This window comes from Eucyclogobius newberryi, unplaced genomic scaffold (genome assembly GCF_026437365.1).
Source record: "Eucyclogobius newberryi isolate DKJ021-1_F unplaced genomic scaffold, fEucNew1.0.hap1 SCAF_12, whole genome shotgun sequence".
NCBI lineage: Eukaryota > Metazoa > Chordata > Actinopteri > Gobiiformes > Gobiidae > Eucyclogobius > Eucyclogobius newberryi.
The window spans coordinates 17,166,880-17,185,850 of NW_027315746.1; the positions used below are offsets into that span (position 1 = coordinate 17,166,880).

Sequence of the window (18,971 nt, forward strand, 5' to 3'; positions counted from 1 at the left end):
AAATGTCTTACTTTTATATAAAATGAAGATGAAAATAAGGGGAATTTATTGATACAAATCCAAAAACGAAAGTTGGAAAATCAAACGAGTAGTAATGTTAAATAAAGATCTTTACAGTACAGTGTTGTTGTTTCGAAATTGGTCAATATGTGGCCATGTGATCCAGATTTCCAAAGCTTTTTTTGTCTGTCTTTGTCATGCCCAGTTAAAGGCTTATGATGCCGGCGAGTATTTATGACTGAATATCTGCCCGCATGCTATTTTCTAAATATGTTACATGGATTTCCTAAAGATATTATGCACACCTAATGAATGTGTAACTTCATTACATTAAAATAATTATGTGTGTGTCGCTCTATGTATTACTAACCCATAATGTCATGACCCGGTAACTGATGTTTTGACTCCAAAACCAGACCTGTGCCATTTGTAGAGACTGCTGAGAAGAGATTCTGTCACGCACTGTCTTTGTGGTCAGCCTTTGCCATCCACAGACTGTACAGGGCTGAACAGTCTATAGCGCCATCTAGTGACGGTCTGAAAGGAAATATATACGGCCTTTTCGCCGTCTGGTGGTGAAGCTGTAGCAGCCTTATCCCTGCTGTGGCCCAAACTTCTAACTATCTATAAAGAACACAGAAGACCCAGTTCTAATTAGAGCTTTATTTCAAGCCAAACAAGAAACATATTTGGATTTAAAGTTGTAATACTCAAAAAGTCATTGCATTTATTGTCCCAAACACCTGGCAGGTCAGAGCGACCTGGTCTATAATCTGCTGTTACATCAGCATCCTCTGTTAGTTGCCACACTGTAAACCTGTTGCATACAGTACTTTACATCAGGAGTAGAACTATACTGTAATTGTAAAACATTATATCTTCGCTCAAGGACAAATACAAAAAGTTCATTTTTAAGCAAAATGGAGACACTCCAGGGCACCCTTATCTTGGATTCAAGTTTAGGTTTAGTTAAAAATTGTCACCTTTAGAATTCTTTTTAGAGTAGTTTCAAAGACACTATGAATTAAATAATATGTTAAAATAACAGTGTAGACCTGAAAACACAGGACAAAGCCGAACACACATATTCCTATTTCCCTTGAGGTTTCAGCCCTATCATCATATTTGCTATAAATTATTTTATATTCTTTATACATTCTTTTATATTCACAACAATCTTTTGTTTAGTTAAAATTAACTACAAATGCACCGTCGGTGGGTTTGTGACAGCTCGTCTACAGCAAATGCACTTGAGGATCGCTCACTGCCCCATACATCAACATACATTACCTGTCCTCTTATTGATAAATGTAAAACACAGGCCGTGAATAGCACATGTTCAAAGCAGCTGTGACAGTGAATGTTTGTGTCCAACATTATTGTTATTATTCAGATTTTTCTTTGGCCTCTGCCGGCTTCTCTGGCTCTGGCTCTGGCTCCTCCAGTAAGGCTGTCTCTCTCTCTCTCTCCTTTATTAGCTGCACACCACAGTAGGTCACCATCAACACAGACAAAGTGGACAGAGGGAAACCTGGGAATAAACACAAGAAATGTGATCATTTAACTGAATTTCCTTTAATTTAGAGTCTTTAATGCATCACTGTCATTACCTTTGAAAATCAACCTTTTTGCCACAAGTTTGGCAAACTCCAGGCTGTTGAGGGAGAGGACATTGTAGAGAATGATGGTCCAGAAGTTGGCAGCATTGAACACACCCCTGATCCTGCGCGACATTGCGTCGCCCATAAACCGCTTGACAAAATAAGACAAAAATAATTAACCCAGGCAAAAACATTGAAACATTAAAACATGTATGTAAATATATATACAAGTTACCTCCATGGTAGAAAATGGAGGGAGAGAGAACAATTTAGCCACCCACAGCTCAAAGTTTAGCCCAAAGCAGTTGAAGAAAGACCAGAGGTAGACCAGCTGACAGGGCCCAAGCCACAAAGTAGTGATGAAAAATGTGCAGAAAGTAGCCAGAAGCTCCTTGAAGATTTTATCATGATCTCCACCAATGTAGTCATAAACATACCTACGAAACATCCACATATTGAACCTTTGACTCACAAAGTGTGACGTGTTTCATGCTACTTTAACACTCACTTGCAGAGCCAATCATTGATGCCTCTGTCAAAGTGCCTGTGGGAAAAGATGTTTAACAGATCATTATGCTCCGTTTGAATACAGATTACATAATACATATAGAGGATACTTACGTCTCAGCAAAAACATAGAGCATGGTGATACATTTGGGGGGCTGAGGAGGGTCCAGATGGTCCAGAGTGGCCACAGTGTTAATGACACCAAACATGACAGCAGCTTTGATCCAGTCGTACACCAGGTTAGAGTACGCCAGACCAGCTGGAAGGATCATTGCAAATTGCATTAAGAAATAGTCTAAGATCATAAAGGATCATACAACAACATTTTCTACTCACCCAGACACCAGTCCGAAAGCTTTCCAACCAGTTTCATGTCACTAGGGATTGTCAAAATGTACAGATAATGAAAGAAGACATCCACCACCAGAATGATACTGAGGTGCAGCAAAGCTTTACTGGTGATGTTCCACATCTCCCTCTCCTTACGGCTCAGCTTAATGTTGGTGGCCTGTGTATTATTAAAATATCATAAAGCATATTTGCATTTATACTGATACAGTCAGAGGTATGTTAGTTTAATTGTTCTTCTCCACCTCACCTGTGCATGATACTGGTCAAATGTCATAATGGGTCCAAAGAAGAAGAAGGGGAGGTAGAAGTTGTATTTAAATAAATCACAGAAAGTGTAGTTGCTGTCCTTCTTCTCACAGTTTTCCAGCGCAAAGCTCATACAGCGCATGATACTAAAGCCAATGCCCCCATAAAACAGGACATCCTGCAAGTCGAAGCTGCCTGTCACAAGAGATTCCTAGAACAGACCCAAAAAAGTTCACAAAATGAGTATATTCAATACATTATAATGAAATAAGTTGAATAGCCTTTGGCAAAAGGAACATAAATGTAATTGATGATATTAATAATCCCAGTTGTGATGTGACAGGGTTTCTGGAAATTGTTGAAATGTGACACTTACAGACTTGTGGAGTTTCAGTGGTTTCCAGTCATTAGTCATTACTACCTATTATTGTTCTTGTATTAAATGTAAATGCTTCTTCTGTCTACTCACCTGCCAGGAGTTATACGGCTCTAACCTAATGGAAGCCAAAGTGGTCAGGCCTGTAGCAAACACCAGCCACTTCTGTTTGACCAAAGCAACGCTGTAAAGCACCAAGCAGTGGGACAGCACCAAGGCCAGGTAGGTCCATCCCATCGTCACTAACACAGCTAGAGCTCCATACAGACCAAAGATCAAGGATCTGTGCTGTGGACAAAGAGAAACCAGCGTCAGCTCACTGTGCAGACATAATTAAGTGTACAAATGTGTCTTTTATAACAATTAGACACACAACTATGACAAGAAGTTAGATGGACATTTAAAAATGAACAAATAACAGGATATGATTTAAATATGAACAAATGGTATGAATGCAGACTATGCATGCATTACATGCATGTTTTATTGTTACCTTACATCCATCTATACCAATCTTCATAGTATACATGAAATAAGACAAAAAATACATTTAAAACATGGTTAATTGTTTTAAATATCTAACATACATTGACACACACATAACTAACTCACAATACATATTTAACATATGTATACATCTGAAACAGAATATAAACATATGAAAACACAGGCCATGCTAAATTTATAAACGTGTACATTAATTTGGTGGGTCACTTTTAATGATGATTTGCAAATAAACCATCTCAACACCAACAAAGTGAGAGCTCACAATTAATATAAATACTTGCACGCACCTTTGGAGCCATAATAGTGAAGATTTTGGCAAAGATCACATGACCAGTGAGAGCAAAGAGTATATGGTTGCGGAATGTAGTGAACCACATCATCCACTCGAAGTCTGCTGCATCCTGTGAAGAACCATCAGCATCATCACAGAATGAAGTCTCATGTTACAAAAGACTTAATATGTAATCAGGACATAAAGGAGGCCTACCATCTTCCTGCCAAAATAATGCCATCCTGGCTGTACACTGTCTTTGAAGGCCTTTCTGTTTACATTCTCTGAACAGAAAAGAGGGCAGAGGTCACAAAACAATAGGGTCCTGTGTGATGAGTGCCCTTGTGCACAAAATCACATAATGTGATTGATGGGTTTTTCATGTAATGATTTTGGCGCTGGGCCTTTTGGTATTATATAATGCACTCTGTCTGTTTTGGTTGTCACCTTTTCTCATTGTGTCATCATAATCTCTGTCAGAGTTTAACTCACCATTGGGGCAGTATAAAATGTGAACTACCGTACTGTGAATTTTATTGTTATATTTTCAATAAAAAAGCATTAAGACATTCATGATGGAGACGAAAAACACACAGAATGTATTTGGATGCTGTGAGAGTTGGCTATTTAAAGGGGTGCTTTAAATGTGAATTTGGTGGCAAACCAGATCCCACACCAAAAATATAATAGTGCAGACAAACTGACTAAAAAGATAAGTGCAACAACAGAGGCTGAAGTCTTAGCGTTACCATTTTAGGAGGTAAAAAGGCGGACAAGGGGGAGAGAGAGTTTATGGTGCAAAACAGTGAATAACAATACGCCTCAGTGAGTGACAGCTTGTGCCACTCTCAGGGTTACACTCAGACCACTCAAAATAAGATGTACATTTCTGATTGGAACTTTAATTAGCTCAGTATGTCACCATAACACATCCACCGGGAAAGTTATTAAAATAATAGCGTCTATAAACGTCTCTGACATTAACAGAAGACTAAAGAGATGTGGGGGGGGGGGGCTGTACATACAAGCTGTTGTATGTACACTGTATGTGCTTTAAATATTTCACTCACCACTTGAAGCATCAAGTATCCAACTGCCTGCCCATATCAAGGCCCCGGCCAGCACTGTAGTGTAGAGATATAGTTCATATCTGGGGAGGGCAGCCTTGATCCCCATGGTGTCTCTGCAGGAGTGAATGAGTTAAGACTTCACGCCTCACTATAGTCTATAAGAGCACACAAAGTTTCCTCCACTAAGGACAGAATGTGTGAGACTAGACTGTTAAAGACAAAATGCTTAAGTGTTAAATAGTCAAGCATTGCTGTACCATGAAACACTGACTACATCGGTTTGAAAACGTGTGTCAATTTTTTAAAAGTTTTTAATATTATTATTTAATTTTACTTTACTAGTTTGGGTAAAACAAAGACTTTAAATTCATTACTCAACCTAAAGCTGTTTAATAGCAACAGAGCTTATATTTTTAAATATTCTGTTCAAAGTGACAGTGATTTTGGGAGCTGACATTTTACCTTAAGCTAAGCATATTAGACAGACATGGACTTAAATAGGGCTAGAGAAGAGTGGCTCCTCAGAATCAGCCTCGTCAGCTGCGCAACTCTACCCCTCCTTCCTATTATAGCTCTCACAGTTGGTCCTGCTGTACAGCGCAGCTGCAGTGCTATGTGATCTATGTGAGAGGCGCTGGGGACTCACTTCAAGAATAATTAGCCCTGATTGTATGGCCACGTATGGCGTCCAAAACAATTTGCTATTACAGAATATACTTCTTATCACGCGACATAAAGTTTGTTGTGGGGCGCTTTAACTTCAGTGTTGGATCAAGACTAAATCCTGTTTGCCCCATGAACGCGCCCTGCATATAAATGTGATTACTTTCCCTCTCCAAGCCCACAGACAAACACACTGAATTTTTATCATTTAACTTTTTAAAAAATAGTCTGTGTTACTAACCTTGCATCGACTTAATTGTTTTGATGGTGCTAGAGGAGTTTGGAGCCCAGTTCTTGAATTAAAAAGAAAAGAAAACCTAAAAGGCTTATGGAAGAAAAGCAGGTTCACTTCATCCGCTTTAAGGGGGCTTGCCGCTGCTGCTCTGCAGCCTGGGCCAGTCAGGATGTTGCGGACTCACGGCAGGAGGAGGAGGTGGGGGATATATATTTATCCTTCACTACAGCTCCGCAATGAGGGGTGGTCCACAGCGCAGTGACAGTGGAGGAAGCTATAGGAGTGGAGCATCAGGAAAATGCGGCATGCTTGTATTTTTTATAAGGGCACCCTAGGCTATAATGTTTGCACCATCACTGTTGATAATAGGCAACACTATGTCTTTGTAAATGATTAGGCAGTGAATAAAATAGGCATACAGTTTGCAGGATATCATCTCATCTCAGTGTGTTTGTAAGGACTATTAGCTGGGAACCCACGCACAGAAGCTCTTTTATAAAAAAAAGAGCAGTCTTTGTGTAGACTGTGTTCTATTGCCACTAGAGGGCGATACTACACAGTGTTAAAAGAAACAGCTTTGCCATCTCCATTGTCGCGCAAAGCGACTGTTCATTCTTGAAAGCAATTCAATTAGACTTTTGTGTCTATAAATGTGCCAAATGATCGTGCATGTTTTTGACTTTCTTTAATTTTTTAAACTGTAAAGATAATTCCTAATTAAATACTATTATACTTGAGGGTAGGTCTATAAAAGGTTTTATGTTCTTGACTTTTAATTTCAATTATGCACAAACAAGCTTAAAAAATTTTATCTTCAATGCAAAAAAAAAAAAAGCTACTGTGAATACTTCCATAAACTTGGCACCTGCTGTTATTTCCATTATGGCACAGTTTGACTCAAAGTGAAACATAAAAAGTATATATTTTATTGCTTGCTGTTACTGAAGGCTTCTAGAGAACAATATTTATTATGTCGAATGCTGCTCAAATCTTATGAATCAAAATCATGTCAGGCAGTAGGGTACACATTTATATAAAGTTATTTTTGGCCAGTAATGACCCAAAGTTGTAAAACAAAAGGATATGTTTAAATAAACGTTGCAATTCATATCATGATTTTGAAAAAATAATACGTCTACATTATTCTTGTGAATGGTGTTGTATTTATTTGTGTTTTGATGTTCATACACTTTTGTTTTTGGATTAATTTACAAGAATCACCCACTATAAGTGTTATTTAACAAGTTCTAAGTTGAGTTCTTGCATGTTTTGGGGTTTTCAGGTTTGAACCATGGTTTGAACATCTCTGACTTCCTGTAGTTTAGAGTCGTTTTCAGGCACAGTCGTACATTTGGATCATCTGAGCTTCACAGCTAACACTAACTTGCTATCAAGGCTAGTTGCTAACTTTAGCTAAGGGTTGATGCATCGTAGTTTATTCTTTAAGTTGTTTGTTACAGTAATAGAGTCGTTTGCATGTTAGGGAGTTTATTAGGGGCCATAAATGACACTCCCTGCCTGGCTTCCACACAGCACGGTGCTCGCTGTCAGGCTCAGCCCGCTGCCACAACATTGCGCCCCGGACTCACGGTGACGCACGGCGCTAGCTCCGAGCTCCGCGTCTTTAACCAAGCTAACATTAGCACAGAAGAAGGCGCGCTAGCACGGATTCGCTCTGGGACACAAAGCCGCAAAATCACCCGCCTAAATGGACCACATGTCCATAATAACCCAGGTTTCCAACCCGAAGGAGGAGGAAATATTAGCTTTTAATCAAGATAAAGGTAAGAATAAACTCATTGGATACTAGTTTGCCACTGGTAGCGTGCTACTCACTTTCTCCTCTACCACTAGCTTACGTTTGTTAACGTTAGCTCTATTTTGAACCAGAGATTGCGCCACTGTCGTTTAAAAGCACGAAACAGCGCAAAGACATAGTTTATAGACTTTGGAGAGCAACAAGTTTGTATGAGCGGCGCTTTGAGGACTGTGCTTATGAAAATACATCAGTTTGCAGGGCGCAGGCTGCTGGAGGAAAGGCGCGTTGTATCGTTTTTTGTTTTAAATGGTGAACAGTTTCTTCAGTTTGGTCAACAAACTTTGTCGGACGATTGCTTTATCGACCAGACTGAATGTGTCTGATCAATTAGCACGAGGTGCGAATTGCGCTGTCAAATCCACTGCTATTGTTGGATTCTTGAGAATCATTTTAGCTGAGTTTGGAGAAGTTCATGTTGGCCCCACATAATCTGGACTATATAGTGGCATAACGAATGACATTATTGCTCATTGTCTTGTCATTAGCAGATACAATGAATTAAACTACTGATTTATAAAGAGCTTCTCAAGATTATGTACAGGCAAATTGCATGCCATTACATTTTTAAAAAATATTATAATCGCCATAAGTCTCCAAAAAATGGACAACCTGTGGGAAAACCTGATTTTATATTAATTTACGAAATACTAGAATGTGCTCATTTGTCATGTTTTAATTAAACCAAAACTCTTATGATGAATATAGATATAATTAATGGTCACCCATTAGACTTTGTTGTGACTGTTGATGGTTTGTTTCACTAGTCACCTGAACACTGCTCTGGAGGAGTCAGAACTTCAGATGTCCATGACATTGCTCTGTGGCCCCAGAAACCTGGAACTGTATCAGAGTCAAATATTACTCAACTCTGAGTCCATTAGTAATATGAGCGCTCCAAGCACAACAATACATTTGCCTCTGAGCATCAAATACTATCACCCTGTATGCCCTGTGTTCTGTTAAACTTTGAAAGGTGCAGGTTGTGATTGACATGAACAGAAACCTCAACCTAACAAGACATGAGGAGTGGCATTAATGTTATGGATACTAATCATCGGATGAATTTTCCCATGATACTCCCGAACTCTTGTTATGCTTCATATTTATTTTTCTGTCTGCAAAAAATACTAACATTTGATTTTGAACCTTCTTCAGATCAGTGCCTAGATGCACTGCATTAGCACTGCACTAAAGAATGCCCTGATTTGCATTTATCTTTGATAATCTCAAGAGTTAAATCAGGCTTCAGGCAGATCACACGGATTACAATCTGCTTGCACGAATCAAGCGGATTATGCAGGATTACAGTAATTACTACAGTATTGCTTACTTGACTAAGACACAATATTACTGGACTTTAATGGCTCCATTGTCAATCTCATGAATCTTTCTAGCATCCCAGAGCTGTAAGTTATTAACGGTTCCTGTCACTTGAGTGATACTTAATGTTTTGCTCTTGTCTTGGGGTTTCTTGTTTTGCTCCTTTTGTGAGAAACCTGTTAGGAGATTGACAGGTGATGGTCCCTTGGTTGACCAGGCTCCAGTTTGTCTGGACAGAGTCTGACCACCTTTACTCAGTGTGGCTCAGGCTGTGGCCTTACGACATGTGTCTCCTGTTTGAACTCTGTTTTTGCTGCCAAGCTTCTGCCTAAATATAGAGCCTCTGGCCTGTGGTCCAAAGCACCACAGTCCTCACAATCAGTATAACTTCACACATGACAACAATAACTATTATTTCACCGCTGCTCAAATTCTTAGTGGAGATGATGAGTCACAGGTTATTCAAAATAAAGTACAACTGGAAACTATTTAGAATTCTGTATGTAGCTGTCTCATAATAAACTCGGAAAGAATATGATTGTGGATAGGGCTGCATAATATTGGAATAAAAACATAATATCTATTGTTTAAGTCTTAATTGAAATCACAATTATTCACACAATTACTTGCTTGGAGAGAAGGGGGGGATGAAATGTAAGTGGATGATATCCCAGAGAAATGGACTGTTGTAAACCTGCACTACAAGTTAATAGAGTGATTACTTGATTACACAATTTTTGTTATTAGCGCAATTATCACAATTTTAAATTAAATTGTATAATTGCACAGCCCTTATTGTACAGTCTGAAGCCAAATGTATCGGTCCCTGTTAGAAGTCTATTTTTATCCCGACATTCTATATGTAGATGCCTTTGTGTTTGAGGGGCGGCACTGTCACACAAACACATCGCTTACACTACTGGGCAGTAGGTTAATGGTCAAAACAGTGGCACAAACCGTTGTAAAATACCATCTGTAAAATATTTAGTTTGAACATTAAAGTTAATGCTTCAGATTTTCAGGTCTGTAGGCGAGTCAGAGTGCTATGGGACCAGAAGAGCAATTAATACTGTGAACTCAAGACTATGGAGTCTCTCTTTGACTTCTCTTTACTACTACCAAATTAATTCACTCATGAAACAAGCTCACAGAAGCATCTTTGAACACAAAAAAGTAAAGTTTTTTTAAATTAATGCAGAAAAGCAGACTAGTTTCCTAAAAGTTGTACAAACTCAGTCACTGCCTTCTCTGTTTTGCTGTTGCCCAAATAAATCCATATCCCAATAAAATTAATAGTTGACCAAGAAAAAATCTGGTTACTTCTGATTAAGAAACTTGGCTCTTACAGCCCCTGTTCCATTTGCTCCTTTTGATGGGGGTTTGTTTTTAAAAGGTAAAGAGGGCAACAGTAATGAGCTGATTTGATTTTTGAGTCCGTCTGATTGGATTTCTTTTGTACCTGCAGCTCGTTTGTGTCCATTTGACCGTTTAAAACTTTTGTTTACTTTTTGTTGGCCTACTTTTCTCTGTGTGCTCCTGAATAAGCTGCACATGCTTTGTTTAGTCGTTTAATTCGTCAGTCCCTCATCTCTGTCATTACCTCAGAGCTCCTCACATACGTCAGGACGTTGAAGTGAAATGCATGAAAGCAGATGTTGAACCACATCTAAACTGAAGTGTTGACTCGTATTCCCTGCACTCAAGTTTCTGTTGCTCACGGTTCCTTTTGCCTGCACAGAGCTGGGAAAGAAAGCCTTTGTCCACTCGGGTCCTTTTGCTTGAAACATGCTTCTGAAAGACTGCAAATTAACTGAGTTCTTGACATTAAATGCCTTCAAATCTAAGTTGACTGCATTAGATGCTTCATCAATCACCTGAAAATGTTTTTCATAACCTGTTAATCTCAATGGGACTCTCCTGGTTAAATGTTCAATACAAACAAAACAAACCCAAGCTAACAAGCATTTGTTCAGCGTGAAATGGGGGATGAGAGAGAGGGGAGGACATGCAGCTGATTGTCAGAGCTGGGATTCAAACTCACGACACTGTGGCCGGATGCACAGAGAGCCTGGCATGTGTGCTGCAGTCTTAACCACTCAGCCACCGAACGGCACTCGAAAAAGATTTTTAAAACAAGCTTGTAACAAATGTTATGTCGGCTGGCTACTTTCCAAATCTATCTGTTCTTGTGGCAGTACCTGAGTGCATGAAAGAGAGGGAAAGGCCTAAAAAGGACAGAGTTTACTTCTTCTTTTTTGGTGTTTTATGGCGATTGGTATCCAAGTGTGACATTACCGCCAGACTTTATTATTTAGACTTGATTCTTTTTGTGCCCATTTGTGTACTTGCCCTTTTACAGTTCTCTTTGTAAGCAGTCACATGACAAGTTGCTGTTCCTCATTGATGACATAAGATGAAGCATGTGATTGACAAGTGGATCTGTCTTCTTAAGACAAACATTTCAAACTGTTTTGATACTAAAGAACACACTTGATACCAATAACACAGTGAAGCTAAAACTTTACACAATAGAAAGTCATTTTCAGCACAAAATAATACAATAGTATCGTGCTCTTATTCTGAACATTGCAAACTTCTTATTTATGTCATTTTCTTTAGTATTAAAACATGTTCAGTTGATTATCTAGTTTTGATTCTTGTTTTAGTATCAATTAGTACCTGCTTTTCAACTTTTTTGACAACTCTATAGTGCTCCGTTAGACTATTGGTACAACTGTTTTATCAATGTCACTTTATTTTTTCTTAAGGAACTATATTTGTGCACACATGGACATAACAGTCTTGCATAGAGCACATTATAGATGTATTAATCAGCCGTTTTATGCGTTCAGAATGAAGCTGGATGTGTCCTTTGTTCTGATCGAGAGTAGTAGCACTACCACAATGAGTAGAACTTTAAGTGAGTTATTCTCACATTAAACGATGTTTACTTTGAAGACACTTGAGGTGGGACGCTCCTCTCACCCTGTCTCTGCACAGTGGGGGTGTCTGTCTGTGGACACACATAAGAAATATGGACTTTAAGTTAAACCAGACCGTGTCAAATTTCACTGCACTGTTAAACAGAGCCTGTTACAAGTAAACCGTTTATAGGACTACAGCGATACAGTGATTCTCTTAGAAAATTAAATCATAACTATTATTCTCTTTTGGGTGGACAATTACAATTTCACATTCAAGTTCAGTATTGGTAATTAACAAAGATCATTCTTATTAGCTTGAAAATAAACTGTGCCTTTAGGCATCTAAAATATACAATTAAGTGGTTATAAAAATATTTGAGCCTTCACTCTGCATCACCAGCTGTAAACCTCGCTGCACCACTGAGAAGAGGTCCAAACGGATCAATACCCACACACTAATCCATTTTAAAACTTGTGTTGAAACTAGATTGTTTTTATACAGAAAAAACTAAGTTGGACCTTTCCTGAATAGTCTAGAAAAGCTTTGATCTATAATACAAGACCACATAGTGGTATTAAAGAAAGTTCTATTGTTTTGTATTGTAAGTGTTGTGGCATTAAAATTGTTATACCGATAGATCCATTTCCTTATCATTCCTTATTATGACTGAACACTGAAGTTACAACCTCCATTTCTAACTGGATAGAAGTATGAGTGCTTTCAGTGGAGATTTGTGTTTTTTCTGACTCTAAATTACAAACAATCTTATACAATTTTATAAATCAGTTCTTAATTGTGCGACTGAGCACACTGAAGCTGCAGAGACACATGACAGAATCCACATCTCTGCTTGGCCACACTTTGAAAGCATTCTTGGTGTAGAAGGCCAGAGGGACGAGTGGGTAGAGAGGAATGCACCCTTGTATAGCCTCGGCTGAGACGCGGGGCCTCCTCCTTCCCCTCGTGCATGTCCAGGCTGCTTCAGTCACTCACCTGCCAGCTCAAAGTTGGGAGGGAATAAAGCACACTTTCAAAATGGAGACTTGTGGGCCAATCCACTCACAGGAAGACAAGAGGTGGAGCCTGCAGCTCTCAACTTGTCACTATTAATAAAAGTCTTATTTAGGCCCCACGCCTTAGTTGTGGTATGAGAACTGAGCTGAACAGTGACTGAAGGCTTTTCTGATCAATGCTTCTGCCAAACCTCAACCTCACGACAACGTGCAACATGTTTCAAGAGTGACTCGTAGAAAGGGTCAAATGAGTATGAGAGTACTGATTGTAATGTTCCCCTCCTGAAAAGTCATTCATTTCAAGGTTTTAGACATGATGAAAAGTTGAATTGACACATTCTGCAAGTTTACACATTAACTTTACAGCTATTTCCCGTCTTTTATTTCGACAGCATCCCAGTCAAAAAGCAGCCAGAAAAAGCAGAGAAATCGGAGCATCTTCAGCACATTATTTTGCTGCTTCCGAAGTTACAATGTTGAGCCACCAGCCTCCAACTCCAACACCAGCGCCCTGCCTCCACCGGCTGAGGAGAACCGATCCCCTCCCAAGGTGCGCTGCCTGTACAAGCCCCTCCTCTGAGTCTGGACATTATTGAACCTCCTTTTGTCTGTTTTTGTGTTATTGACTTGAACCTCCTTTTTGTGTTTAGTGTTTAGATAGTTCTTCCTCCTCACCTTGTTTTTGTGTGTGCGTGTCTATCTCTTTGTGTTGTAGTGTGACCAGGTCGAGGTCATCCCTGTCCCTAGTGTATGTATTGGCTCTCTTCCATTTCCTGTGCATGGGGCTGAGTGTTTTGGTGCTGGCACTTCTTGCTTTTGTGGGCTCCCCCTCAAGGGGGCTTCACTGATACACACTCTAGTCCACTTGGGGGGGATTGTTGTGTTGGGTGCAAAGAGGGTCTAAAGCACCTTTTGTGTTCAGCTCTGTCTGCACGGGCGACATGCGGTGCTCTGTGTCAACTTATATCAGCAATAATGACCCACAAATTGTACACGGTTATTATTTAAAACGGTGTATATTTGAGTGAAATTAGGTTTAAAAACACAATATACCGGTACAATTCAAATGAACAACATTAAACCTAATTTAACACTTTTTTCAAGTGTGATTATTTTTGGAGGTCTCGGCTTGAAAAGTTTATGACCCCTGATGTAAAAAGACGTATTTCTAATTAAAGTAAATTAAATTAAATTAAAGTACATAATGCCATTTGAGCACAATTTCCGCCTTGACACAGCTTGGTGCGTTGCTGCTCGAGGGCGGGGCCGTCCTTAATGAGGCTGCTGGTGACGAGCTGCGGTGGTGTTCAGTTTAATGATTGAGGAAGCCGTGAAATGGAATGCACTAAACTCATCCCTCCCGCAACTTTGCACAACATTTTGAATAATGTCTTGAAAGATTCTTCATCTTTTATTTATCTCTGTGTAACTGTAGCTCTGGTCTATTTCTACTGCTCGCTATTAAATCTGTCTCTTTGGCTGTCCCTGAACGCCTCACCTTCCGCTTCATTCACTTTGTTGATTTGTCATATCTTTGTAGCAGCCAGCCAAATACCTCCTGCCAGAGATGATCATTTCTGATTACGGCAGAAAATGTGTTGTAATTGACCTGGATGAAACCCTCGTCCACAGCTCGTTTAAGGTAAGAAAGGGCTCCTTAAATATGATTGGTTATTGTGATAAAAAGGGTTGACAATTACTGTTTGTTGGCGATTACCATGATGATGCAAAATATACCACAAAGATAATTGCTGTTTTACCACCAGATTCTGCAAAAAAGGATGTTATGATATTCTTGTCCATATTATACATATTAACAGCAGTTTTAATAATTATCGTGATATTATCTTGAATGACAATTATACTGGCCACAATATTTCAGTGTTCTTTGTCCAGTGCTGACATGATCAAAGTGTACCACGCAATGTGACTGGATTTCAGCCTAAATATAAGTGTTTTTGATGAGAGAAAAACTAAAACATTTTGCGTACTAACTATTTGGCCATTGTTTTTGTCTTTTTTCAGCCTATAAGCAATGCAGACTTCATTGTTCCAGTGGAGATTGACGGTATCGTTCATCAGGTTTGTCACATCGTATTGAGACTATTTTACTAGTGTCTCAACTACATGCTTTGTACTGATTGTGAAGCACTTTGTATTGAGCTGTACAAATAAATTTTGCTTGCTTGCTACATCTACAGGATTTCTGAGGAACAGAAGATGGAGGCGGTGATCCAGTTCAAGTAATCCAGGATAGGCTGTGTGTCCCTGGTTTAGCCTATTCACGATTACTTGCACTGGATGGCAGCCACTGATTCTGCATGGGCGAGGAAAATGCTTATGATCTTATGTTTTTACTACTGTTGTTGTGCCGGTCGCTCGATATAATTTAAATAAACATTACTTGGAGGTAATTGGTTGTACACCAAAATAGTATAGTTGATTTAAATGATGTTTTGCAGGTTTATGTGCTGAAAAGGCCCCATGTCGATGAGTTTCTTCAAAAGATGGGGGAGCTTTTCGAGTGCGTGCTGTTTACAGCCAGCCTCGCGAAGGTACGCTTCAAATAATTTTCACTCTTTTGTCGACTCTGTAATTGTTCTCATTTCACACCACTCTGCTTCACTTCTATGTCTTTTGCATCTTGTACAAAATGCGCGGGTAAGTTTATGAAGGGACGAGTCACTTTCTGTAGTCTTGAAGTAAAGTCTGAAGCAGTTAGTTGTGCTTTTAGTCATAGAGTAGAATATTGTCACTCTTCGGTTCCTCGTTAGTCGAAATGTGTCCACAGCTCTAGACATGATCTGACATTCTTTTAAATGCAGTATGCAGATCCTGTGGCTGACCTGCTGGACCAGTGGGGCGTGTTCAGAGCGCGACTCTTCAGGGAGTCCTGTGTTTTCCACAGAGGCAACTACGTCAAAGACCTCAGCCGGCTCGGACGAGAGCTCAACAACGTCATCATAGTCGACAACTCGCCTGCTTCCTACATATTTCACCCCGAAAATGCTGTGAGTGCGATTTACTCTATTGTTTTGATAATACTTGAAGTCACACCTGAGCCGAGTTGATTGTACTGGCGTTTTGTCAGAAAAAATATGGAAAAGTGGTTCAGTTTTTGATTGATTGGACAATTTTGTTTTGTTGCTAAGAATAATGACTTTCACATTATTTCTAAGGATAATGACGGCCACATGATGAAACAAATCAGAACCTTCCTCCATTCATCATGTAATTAGATGTTTTATTCTCTTTGCGGTTGCCCAGGTCCCGGTGCAGTCCTGGTTTGACGACATCAATGACACAGAGCTCTTGGACCTGCTTCCTTTTTTTGAGGGACTGAGCAAAGAAGAGGAGGTCTATAGCGTCCTGCAGAACCTCAGGAGCAGGTAGCAGGACGGACTCAAGCACCACGGCTGATCTGCTCCCTCTTCCTGTGTCCATCTGTGCCCTCAAACCTACGACACACCTCATGGACTCAGGCAAATCCTCCAAAATGTGCCCCTTTTGTCACTGCCACAAGGGGGAGCCCTGGAGTCTCACTGTGGAACCCCGTCTGCTGAAGACCAGCCTTTGTCTTCTTCTGCCATCAGAGACTCAAACTCCCAGCAGCACGGAACAGAGCATTCTAACTTGAGAATGTTGGTGAAAATCACTAAGAGGATTGAACTCTGGTTTTTATTTCAAACATACAAAGTTTTAGTAACGGGAAGTGCTTGTTTTAAAAACCAAAAAATAAAAACATTTTCGAGAGCTCTTTTGTGATGCTACACAAAAGTCTGACGGATTTTGTCCTCGTTGTTGCTATGCAGGCTGTTTCTGGTGATAGAAAAGACTCCCTTTTCTTACTGAATGAAGTGCCTTGTCTCAAAAGTAGTTTATATGAGGAAGTGTTTTGTACATTGCATATTTCGGTCTTCAGTCTTTTCACAGAAAACGATGCTTTAAAGTGGACACGGATCTATCTTATTTAAAGTTTGGCTTTTGTTTTGTGATCATCAAACGCTGGGTAAACGTCGTCATAGTATTCTTCCCCTCACTTAACCTGTGCCATTATATAGATGTAACTTTGTTCTTTCTGCTTTCATTATTTGTTGGTAAACATATTTTATTTGATTAGGAAATTGATGATATTTGCAATGGCCCGTTTGAGAGTAGTTTTTACATCTCAAAGACCAGAAAAAACTGCCATTAGTCGTCTTCTGTCTTGCATCATTTGTGTTTTATTTTATTTGCCAAATGAGGAAATTATTTTTGTCTTTACAAGGGTTTTAGTTCTGTTATTAGTTAGCATAACATTATTATAGATGTATTATTTTGGTTCATTTGTATGTGTTTGTTACTGTCCTTTTTGGCCCCATGTATTTTCTTTGACAGAGTTGTACATACAGTAGATGCAAAGGCGTCCTAATGTTTAAATTGGTCTCTGACAGTGAATAGATCCAGTGCCATGTTTTTTGTACATCTCATGAGGATATTGTTGAGGGATTTTAACTGAACTGCTCTTCACCTCAGTGCCTGTGTTTGAGAGGAGCCACACCAACCGAATGCTGCAACATAAGCTGCGACCATGGCAATAACACATCTGGATTTACCTCTGTGAGTGTGTTGAGACACGGTTGGGAGCACTTAAATTGGTTAGCATTATGCTTTTGGTTCAAATTCAGTGTTCTTTATGGTATTTTTTTTTAAAACCAATGGTCGGCCAGTGCCTAAATTGACTTGTATTAGTTTTGAGTCTTAATTAGAAAATCTGACGGGGACACAACCGTATTTCAAAATGTATTGGTTTATGTTAAAGCTGCTCTATGTAACGTTTCTGGTGCATGTTTGTCTCCACGGAGATGTTAGTGCTTTGCTTGGTGTTCCACAGTATTGCAATTTTGTGATCTTTCTCTAATTTTATTCAATTGCAGGTGTTTTTATTGCTAGAAAATGCCTTGTAGTTCTTGTTGTGAGCAGGGTCTCCTCACCATGAATACATTTAATGCTGTACTGTGGAACATTCCAGGCAATTCAATCACATTTCCATGGAGACAAGCCGGTGGCAGAACCGCCAGCAGAATTGGCACAATGCTTGATTAACTAAGTATTCTGGTTACTTAAATCTGTGAAACTAAATTATACCTATTTATCGTTTTGGGACGGCCCCAAACCATTTCAGAAATTAGAACACGGTATTTTTTTGCTCTTCACATTGTTTGTTGTGCTCAAGGTGGTTCAGTGCAATGTCTTTTTCTAAAATTAGAGCCTCAGTGGTCTTTGTTTGTACCAGTGGTATTTTTTCTACCCTCTTGTCAGTATTTGCTTCGACATGTTGCATCATAGTCATTTTTTCTGTCTATGTTCCTCCCTCCAGTTTCTCTCTTGCCTTCAGTCAAATCTGAGTCAGGTCTTGTCCTTTCATGGGACGTGCCATGCGTGCCAGCACAAGCATTGTTTTTGTTTCACTCATTTTCACACAACTCATTTGTATTGATTTAACACCAAAGTTAAACACTTAAGTTTGAGGTCATTGTTCTGGGGAAGGTCACTGGTTTTCTTTAACACTTGTCACTTCTTGTTGGCCGCATGTTGTCATCCTGAGCATTCGTTTATTTAGTCTATTTCCATAATAATAAAAAAAAATCTGAATTTGATCCGTTGTCTTGTCTGTTTGGCTAAAGAATCATTACTTCCTGTTAAGAGCATAAAGAACATTTTTAAAGACTTATTTTATCCCAGACTTCTAAAATAAAGCATGTTTTAATCCATTTTGAAATGAGTTTTTCACTCTGACCAGGCATTAAGCTCCTCTTGCCTCGAGTGCTTTGTTTAACCTACTTCTAGTGGCTGCACTGTAATGTGTGCAAAGGGCGTGTCCTTACAAAGTTCACATTAAACATCTAACCACCACCTGTGTTTACAAAATGGTGAGTTGGTTTGGCATTGTTTCACTGTAAATATGAAGTTTAACCATTGTTGGTACAATGGATAATGTATAAATAATGTAAAAATACTTTAAATAATTTTCTAAAGTGAATGGCAATATGACGATCCTGGATAAAACTAGGTCCAGCAATAAACC

General features: G+C 39.3%; 2 protein-coding genes across 4 annotated transcripts; one reads left to right on the forward strand and one right to left on the reverse strand.

The window, feature by feature from the left end:
* Nucleotides 1-648: 648 nt before the first annotated feature.
* On the reverse strand, nucleotides 649-6,051 carry hhatla (hedgehog acyltransferase like, a). 2 transcript variants are annotated; one of them, XM_072441031.1, is made up of 13 exons: nucleotides 5,834-6,051; nucleotides 4,930-5,042; nucleotides 4,076-4,143; nucleotides 3,876-3,989; nucleotides 3,575-3,595; nucleotides 3,175-3,369; nucleotides 2,707-2,916; nucleotides 2,445-2,616; nucleotides 2,223-2,367; nucleotides 2,110-2,145; nucleotides 1,837-2,038; nucleotides 1,611-1,752; nucleotides 649-1,531 (listed from the first exon to the last, which is right to left on the reverse strand). In XM_072441031.1, the coding sequence occupies exons 2-13, from the start codon at nucleotides 5,033-5,035 to the stop codon at nucleotides 1,386-1,388; spliced, it is 1,557 nt and encodes a 518-aa protein (XP_072297132.1). In that variant the 5' UTR covers nucleotides 5,036-5,042; nucleotides 5,834-6,051; the 3' UTR covers nucleotides 649-1,385. The 2 variants fall into 2 exon arrangements, with proteins under 2 accessions (XP_072297132.1, XP_072297133.1); XM_072441032.1 differs by lacking the exon at nucleotides 3,575-3,595 and having other exon boundaries at nucleotides 5,834-6,049.
* Nucleotides 6,052-7,153: 1,102 nt separating this feature from the next.
* LOC140356220 (CTD small phosphatase-like protein) lies at nucleotides 7,154-18,497 on the forward strand. 2 transcript variants are annotated; one of them, XM_072441034.1, is made up of 8 exons: nucleotides 7,154-7,611; nucleotides 13,297-13,454; nucleotides 13,620-13,652; nucleotides 14,445-14,546; nucleotides 14,930-14,986; nucleotides 15,367-15,459; nucleotides 15,730-15,915; nucleotides 16,172-18,497. In XM_072441034.1, exons 1-8 carry the CDS (start codon nucleotides 7,536-7,538, stop codon nucleotides 16,295-16,297), a joined length of 831 nt encoding a protein of 276 aa, XP_072297135.1. In that variant the 5' UTR covers nucleotides 7,154-7,535; the 3' UTR covers nucleotides 16,298-18,497. The 2 variants fall into 2 exon arrangements, with proteins under 2 accessions (XP_072297135.1, XP_072297136.1); XM_072441035.1 differs by lacking the exon at nucleotides 13,620-13,652.
* The last annotated feature ends 474 nt before the right edge of the window (nucleotides 18,498-18,971 follow it).

What these genes read in the sequence shown, in the direction of transcription:
- LOC140356220 (XM_072441034.1), top strand. Translation starts at nt 7,536, where the DNA reads ATGGACCACATGTCCATAATAACCCAGGTTTCCAACCCGAAGGAGGAG. An exon ending in AGCTTTTAATCAAGATAAAG is followed by an intron (nt 7,612 to 13,296) that starts GTAAGAATAAAC and finishes TTATTTCGACAG; the next exon opens with CATCCCAGTCAAAAAGCAGC. An exon ending in TATTTCACCCCGAAAATGCT is followed by an intron (nt 15,916 to 16,171) that starts GTGAGTGCGATT and finishes GCGGTTGCCCAG; the next exon opens with GTCCCGGTGCAGTCCTGGTT.
- hhatla (XM_072441031.1), bottom strand. Translation starts at nt 5,035, where the DNA reads ATGGGGATCAAGGCTGCCCTCCCCAGATATGAACTATATCTCTACACT. An exon ending in ATTATTTTGGCAGGAAGATG is followed by an intron (nt 3,990 to 4,075) that starts GTAGGCCTCCTT and finishes GGTTCTTCACAG; the next exon opens with GATGCAGCAGACTTCGAGTG. An exon ending in ATCAATGATTGGCTCTGCAA is followed by an intron (nt 2,039 to 2,109) that starts GTGAGTGTTAAA and finishes GATGTTTCGTAG; the next exon opens with GTATGTTTATGACTACATTG.